Source organism: Palaemon carinicauda, unplaced genomic scaffold (assembly GCF_036898095.1).
Source record: "Palaemon carinicauda isolate YSFRI2023 unplaced genomic scaffold, ASM3689809v2 scaffold633, whole genome shotgun sequence".
NCBI classification, from domain to species: Eukaryota; Metazoa; Arthropoda; class Malacostraca; order Decapoda; family Palaemonidae; genus Palaemon; species Palaemon carinicauda.
The window spans coordinates 99,883-107,982 of record NW_027171909.1 but is presented as its reverse complement, the minus strand read 5'-3'; the positions used below and the strand labels follow the sequence as shown (position 1 = coordinate 107,982).

Genomic DNA, 8,100 nt, shown 5'->3' with positions numbered 1-8,100 from the left:
CTCTAATATCTATATTCTACACGCCGCGAATAGTGGTACAATCTTTCTATCCGAAGATAGTACCTGAACATAAGAAATGTTTATCGACTAGTAAGGCCAGGTAGTTGCAGACGATGCTTTCGGATTTGTTTATCTGGAGGTATTTGTACACGAAAATACATAAAGAAGGTTTGTATAGTGTTTCAATGTTCACTTATCTATTGAATATATCACTATTACAGTAGTAGACGTGTGGGTGGATGTATGATAGAGGCCACCTGTATGTATAGTGACGGTTGACGAAGAATAGGGCTGTTTAAGGTGCATGGCTTGTAGGTTTGGTAAGAAGGAGTGAAATTAGTTAGTATCCCTTTTTTATGCACGTTTGGGGGAGCTGACCACTCATATATAATGGTCCCGACCTGTATCGATAGGACCTTATTACTGATAATCATAATAGACCTATCACTGTATCAGTCCGTGACTGGACCCGTGGGTTTGAATGACTGCACAGACATTGAAAAAAAAAAATTCTCATTCCTACATATTATTATTATTATTATTATTATTACTTGCAAAGCTACACCCCTACTTGGAAATGCAGGATGCTAAGAGCCTAGGTGCTCCAATATTGAAAATACCCCAGTGAGGATAGGGAGCAAGGAAAAATAGAATATTTTGAGAACAGAAACATTAAGATAAATATCGCCTATATAAACAAAACAGGAGTAAGAGATTAAGATAGTGTGCCCGAGTGTACCTTCAATCAAGAGAACTCTACTCCAAGGTAGTGGAGGACCATGGTACAGAGGCTATGGCACTACCCAAGAATAGAGAATATTGAAGTAAAATATTGTATAATATTGTATCTAACCCATTCCAGAATTTTGCATTAGAGGAGTAAAAATTGGTAAATTTCACTTTTTTGACATTTCTCGACTGATATACATATCTGGTTGCCAGACATAGAAACAATTTTTGCGCCACATTGAGTTGGTATAGAATTTGAGCCCCATACATAGTATAATCAGAATTATGAATAATATTGTATCTAACCCATTTCAGAATTTTGCATTAGAGGAGTAAAAATTGGTAAATTTCACTTTTTTGACATTTCTCGACTGATATACATATCTGGTTGCCAGACATAGAAACAATTTTTGCGCCACATTGAGTTGGTATAGAATTTGAGCCCCATACATAGTATAATCAGAATCATGAATAATATTGTATCTAACCCATTCCAGAATTTTGCATTAGAGGAGTAAAAATTGGTAAATTTCACTTTTTTGACATTTCTCGACTGATATACATATCTGGTTGCCAGACATAGAAACAATTTTTGCGCCACATTGAGTTGGTATAGAATTTGAGCCCCATACATAGTATAATCAGAATCATGAATAATATTGTATCTAACCCATTTCAGAATTTTGCATTAGAGGAGTAAAAATTGGTAAATTTCACTTTTTTGACATTTCTCGACTGATATACATATCTGGTTGCCAGACATAGAAACAATTTTTGCGCCACATTGAGTTGGTATAGAATTTGAGCCCCATACATAGTATAATCAGAATCATGAATAATATTGTATCTAACCCATTCCAGAATTTTGCATTAGAGGAGTAAAAATTGGTAAATTTCACTTTTTTGACATTTCTCGACTGATATACATATCTGGTTGCCAGACATAGAAACAATTTTTGCGCCACATTGAGTTGGTATAGAATTTGAGCCCCATACATAGTATAATCAGAATCATGAATAATATTGTATCTAACCCATTCCAGAATTTTGCATCAGAGGAGTAAAAATTGGTAAATTTCACTTTTTTGACATTTCTCGACTGATATACATATCTGGTTGCCAGACATAGAAACAATTTTTGCGCCACATTGAGTTGGTATAGAATTTGAGCCCCATACATAGTATAATCAGAATCATGAATAATATTGTATCTAACCCATTTCAGAATTTTGCATTAGAGGAGTAAAAATTGGTAAATTTCACTTTTTTGACATTTCTCGACTGATATACATATCTGGTTGCCAGACATAGAAACAATTTTTGCGCCACATTGAGTTGGTATAGAATTTGAGCCCCATACATAGTATAATCAGAATCATGAATAATATTGTATCTAACCCATTCCAGAATTTTGCATTAGAGGAGTAAAAATTGGTAAATTTCACTTTTTTGACATTTCTCGACTGATATACATATCTGGTTGCCAGACATAGAAACAATTTTTGCGCCACATTGAGTTGGTATAGAATTTGAGCCCCATACATAGTATAATCAGAATCATGAATAATATTGTATCTAACCCATTCCAGAATTTTGCATTAGAGGAGTAAAAATTGGTAAATTTCACTTTTTTGACATTTCTCGACTGATATACATATCTGGTTGCCAGACATAGAAACAATTTTTGCGCCACATTGAGTTGGTATAGAATTTGAGCCCCATACATAGTATAATCAGAATCATGAATAATATTGTATCTAACCCATTCCAGAATTTTGCATTAGAGGAGTAAAAATTGGTAAATTTCACTTTTTTGACATTTCTCGACTGATATACATATCTGGTTGCCAGACATAGAAACAATTTTTGCGCCACATTGAGTTGGTATAGAATTTGAGCCCCATACATAGTATAATCAGAATCATGAATAATATTGTATCTAACCCATTCCAGAATTTTGCATTAGAGGAGTAAAAATTGGTAAATTTCACTTTTTTGACATTTCTCGACTGATATACATATCTGGTTGCCAGACATAGAAACAATTTTTGCGCCACATTGAGTTGGTATAGAATTTGAGCCCCATACATAGTATAATCAGAATCATGAATAATATTGTATCTAACCCATTTCAGAATTTTGCATTAGAGGAGTAAAAATTGGTAAATTTCACTTTTTTGACATTTCTCGACTGATATACATATCTGGTTGCCAGACATAGAAACAATTTTTGCGCCACATTGAGTTGGTATAGAATTTGAGCCCCATACATAGTATAATCAGAATCATGAATAATATTGTATCTAACCCATTTCAGAATTTTGCATTAGAGGAGTAAAAATTGGTAAATTTCACTTTTTTGACATTTCTCGACTGATATACATATCTGGTTGCCAGACATAGAAACAATTTTTGCGCCACATTGAGTTGGTATAGAATTTGAGCCCCATACATAGTATAATCAGAATCATGAATAATATTGTATCTAACCCATTTCAGAATTTTGCATTAGAGGAGTAAAAATTGGTAAATTTCACTTTTTTGACATTTCTCGACTGTTATACATATCTGGTTGCCAGACATAGAAACAATTTTTGCGCCACATTGAGTTGGTATAGAATTTGAGCCCCATACATAGTATAATCAGAATCATGAATAATATTGTATCTAACCCATTCCAGAATTTTGCATTAGAGGAGTAAAAATTGGTAAATTTCACTTTTTTGACATTTCTCGACTGATATACATATCTGGTTGCCAGACATAGAAACAATTTTTGCGCCACATTGAGTTGGTATAGAATTTGAGCCCCATACATAGTATAATCAGAATCATGAATAATATTGTATCTAACCCATTTCAGAATTTTGCATTAGAGGAGTAAAAATTGGTAAATTTCACTTTTTTGACATTTCTCGACTGATATACATATCTGGTTGCCAGACATAGAAACAATTTTTGCGCCACATTGAGTTGGTATAGAATTTGAGCCCCATACATAGTATAATCAGAATCATGAATAATATTGTATCTAACCCATTTCAGAATTTTGCATTAGAGGAGTAAAAATGGGTAAATTTCACTTTTTTGACATTTCTCGACTGATATACATATCTGGTTGCCAGACATAGAAACAATTTTTGCGCCACATTGAGTTGGTATAGAATTTGAGCCCCATACATAGTATAATCAGAATCATGAATAATATTGTATCTAACCCATTCCAGAATTTTGCATTAGAGGAGTAAAAATTGGTAAATTTCACTTTTTTGACATTTCTCGACTGATATACATATCTGGTTGCCAGACATAGAAACAATTTTTGCGCCACATTGAGTTGGTATAGAATTTGAGCCCCATACATAGTATAATCAGAATCATGAATAATATTGTATCTAACCCATTTCAGAATTTTGCATTAGAGGAGTAAAAATTGGTAAATTTCACTTTTTTGACATTTCTCGACTGATATACATATCTGGTTGCCAGACATAGAAACAATTTTTGCGCCACATTGAGTTGGTATAGAATTTGAGCCCCATACATAGTATAATCAGAATCATGAATAATATTGTATCTAACCCATTCCAGAATTTTGCATTAGAGGAGTAAAAATTGGTAAATTTCATTTTTTTGACATTTCTCGACTGATATACATATCTGGTTGCCAGACATAGAAAAAATTTTTGCGCCACATATAGTTGGTATAGAATTTGAGCCCCATACATAGTATAATCAGAATCATGAATAATATTGTATCTAACCCATTCCAGAATTTTGTATTAGAGGAGTAAAAATTGGTAAATTTCACTTTTTGGACATTTCTCGACTGATATACATATCTGGTTGCCAGACATAGAAACAATTTTTGCGCCACATTGAGTTGGTATAGAATTTGAGCCCCATACATAGTATAATCAGAATCATGAATAATATTGTATCTAACCCATTTCAGAATTTTGCGATAGAGGGGTAAAAATGGGTAATTTTCACTTTTTTTACTTTTCTCGACTGATATACATATCTGGTTGCCAGACATAGAAACAATTTTTGCGCCACATTGAGTTGGTATAGAATTTGAGCCCCATACATAGTATAATCAGAATCATGAATAATATTGTATCTAACCCATTCCAGAATTTTGCATTAGAGGAGTAAAAATTGGTAAATTTCACTTTTTTGACATTTCTCGACTGATATACATATCTGGTTGCCAGACATAGAAACAATTTTTGCGCCACATTGAGTTGGTATAGAATTTGAGCCCCATACATAGTATAATCAGAATTATGAATAATATTGTATCTAACCCATTTCAGAATTTTGCATTAGAGGAGTAAAAATTGGTAAATTTCACTTTTTTGACATTTCTCGACTGATATACATATCTGGTTGCCAGACATAGAAACAATTTTTGCGCCACATTGAGTTGGTATAGAATTTGAGCCCCATACATAGTATAATCAGAATCATGAATAATATTGTATCTAACCCATTTCAGAATTTTGCATTAGAGGAGTAAAAATTGGTAAATTTCACTTTTTTGAAATTTCTCGACTGATATACATATCTGGTTGCCAGACATAGAAACAATTTTTGCGCCACATTGAGTTGGTATAGAATTTGAGCCCCATACATAGTATAATCAGAATCATGAATAATATTGTATCTAACCCATTTCAGAATTTTGCATTAGAGGAGTAAAAATTGGTAAATTTCACTTTTTTGACATTTCTCGACTGATATACATATCTGGTTGCCAGACATAGAAACAATTTTTGCGTCACATTGAGTTGGTATAGAATTTGAGCCCCATACATAGTATAATCAGAATCATGAATAATATTGTATCTAACCCATTTCAGAATTCTGCAGATTGATGGATAAAAACGGGTAACTTCAAAGTTGGGTTACTTAGGTTTCATACTGGTGCTAGTATTACGTTATGGGTTGGAGGTTAGCTGTGGAAAAAGACCGAGAATTTATCAACATAGGCTATAACACTTCAACGTCCAAATATCCTGAGCGGGATCTTTAAAACACCTACTTTGTGGTATTCAAGGTGAACAAGTTCATGCTTGAATGAAATTTACTCTTTGGCAACTCATAGCTACACTCCTCTGCTCTTTGAATCAGCCAATCAAAAGCTGCCTGCCCCTCTCATCAAAACTGTTGGGCGTTCGAAAGACACCTCAGGCATCCTCTGGTTGGAAAAGCGTCAAGACATATCGCAGCTACCTCCACAGATTTGCCCACTCCCCCAACCTTCGTAATCATGGTAAGTACACAGTGACTGTGAGATAGTGAAGCCTACCTTTTGATGTGGATTTGCAGTGCTTTAGTGTTACTGAAGTGTCGTAGTGACTAATGAAAAAAGTATTGATCACATGCGGGATACTTAGGTCGAGTTTAGAGAGACCACGCTCATCCCACGTGGTACCTTTTGGACCGTAACGGTTAAACCAGCCAATAGAATACGACACCTAACAAATTTATTTTAGTGCTTGGTTTAGAAATTTTTGAATATTTTTACTAAAAATGATAGTGATGATTTAGAGATGTTAGGTTCATGTGCATGTAAATTATTAACTTACAAGGGATTGAATGATAGGTTTTTGTTAGGCAAAGTTACATTTTTTCCATTACATGAATTTAGAATTGTTTTTTTTATGTTTTTGCAGTTTCACAGCCATATGTTTTATGGGCATCGCAATGCTGCATTGGAGATTCAGGATTGTACACCATGGGTAGCCCCTGACGATGCCGAAGGAAGTGATGTGGACGAGGGCCCTTTGGACGTTAACAGTGATGACGACGACCCTACCGATGTTCCTGACGCAGGCCTTACTCAGGAGGATGCCTTTGACCCTTCTATCTCTGGAGGTTAGTATGAGAGAGAGAGAGAGAGAGAGAGAGAGAGAGAGAGAGAGAGATATATATATCTGTTTTAAAAATTGTTTTTAAAAGTCTTGTTGTTATAAGGGTTCTTTAAATTTTGTTGCTCTTTAAATGGTGTGTAAACAATGGGTATTTTTAAAACTTATTTGTTTACTTGCATTCTCACTGACATACACATGCACACACATGCTCTCACACAAGCACACATTAATGCACTCACACATGCACACGCAAGCACACACAATGCACACACACATGCAGACCCACATGCACACACACAAGCACACATGCATGCACACACAAGCACACATGCATGCACACACAAGCACACATGCATGCACAAACACAAGCACACATGATTCATTTACTGTTTCACTAATGTTACTTTATTCTTGTTTCAGCTCGCAAGGTCAATGTTGTCCCTCAGGAGATGCCTGTGGAAGAGGAAGCTGAGGTTGAGCATAAGAGGTCTGTGCTGATGAATGGAAAAAGGACGACATTGATATCTAGTCCCTGCCAAACTTCATTCATCCACAGCCGGACTTTTTGAGGGAACCTTATGAATATTTCTCCCAGTTCTTCACAGCTGAATTGTGGGAACACATTGTGTTCCAATCCAACCTGTATTCAAGACAGAAGGATGTAAGTAGCAACTTCCACATATCAGAAGAGGATCTTATGGTTTTCCTTTGCCTCATCATGTACATGGGCCTGGTTTCCCTCCCTAGCATAGTCGACTTCTGGGCCGTGAAGACCAGGAGTCCTCAAGTTGCAGACTTCATGTCCAGGAACCGCTTCAAGTCAATTTGATCTTCCCTTCACTTCAACGACAATGACCAGGCAGCAACCACAGCCTCCCAAGATTGATTCTTCAAGGTGAGAGTCCCCTTCACCGAGGTCAAAAGAGTTCCTGAATTTCCCGAGACCCCTATCCACTCCATTGAAGTGATCGTCACCTACAAGGGCACAAGGGCCGGTAACCTTCACCAGCATGTAGCCAAGAAGCCTGACAAGTGGGGGTACAAGTTGTTCTGCCGCTCCAGCGTGGCTAGATTTGTGCTGGATGTACGAGGAATGCAAGGTGGCCCTATGCCTCACTAAAAGTAGGAATTGCTTTGCTTCCTTTCATAAGGTTTGTAAGTAAGTGTGTACTGTATGTTTCAATTTTTATAATTATGAGTAAGTTTTATTATATTTTGTGTATTTTTTTACTCTTTTTGTTTTGTATTGTATATTGTATTTCTTATATTAATTAAATTGTAAAGCCATCTCTGTGTTTCTGTTATACATTGGAACAAAAAAAAGTGATTCATCAATAATAATCATATGATTTGTGGGCAAATCAACTTTAGTATAAACATGAAAAAGTTTACCGTTATGGCCCAAACGATCCCATATGAGATGAGCATGGTCCGCCTAAACTTGCCCAAGTTACCTATATGGGATATTTTATTGCATGCAATTATTTCACTA

The 8,100-nt window shown here is 35.4% G+C and overlaps 1 protein-coding gene across 1 annotated transcript; it reads left to right on the top strand.

Annotated features, from left to right (window-relative positions):
- Positions 1 to 33: 33 nt before the first annotated feature.
- LOC137637290 (uncharacterized) lies at positions 34 to 7,895 on the top strand. The gene is made up of 4 exons (XM_068369539.1): positions 34 to 168; positions 5,595 to 6,007; positions 6,411 to 6,612; positions 7,029 to 7,895. The coding sequence occupies exons 2-4, from the start codon at positions 6,005 to 6,007 to the stop codon at positions 7,175 to 7,177; spliced, it is 354 nt and encodes a 117-aa protein (XP_068225640.1). The 5' UTR covers positions 34 to 168; positions 5,595 to 6,004; the 3' UTR covers positions 7,178 to 7,895.
- The last annotated feature ends 205 nt before the right edge of the window (positions 7,896 to 8,100 follow it).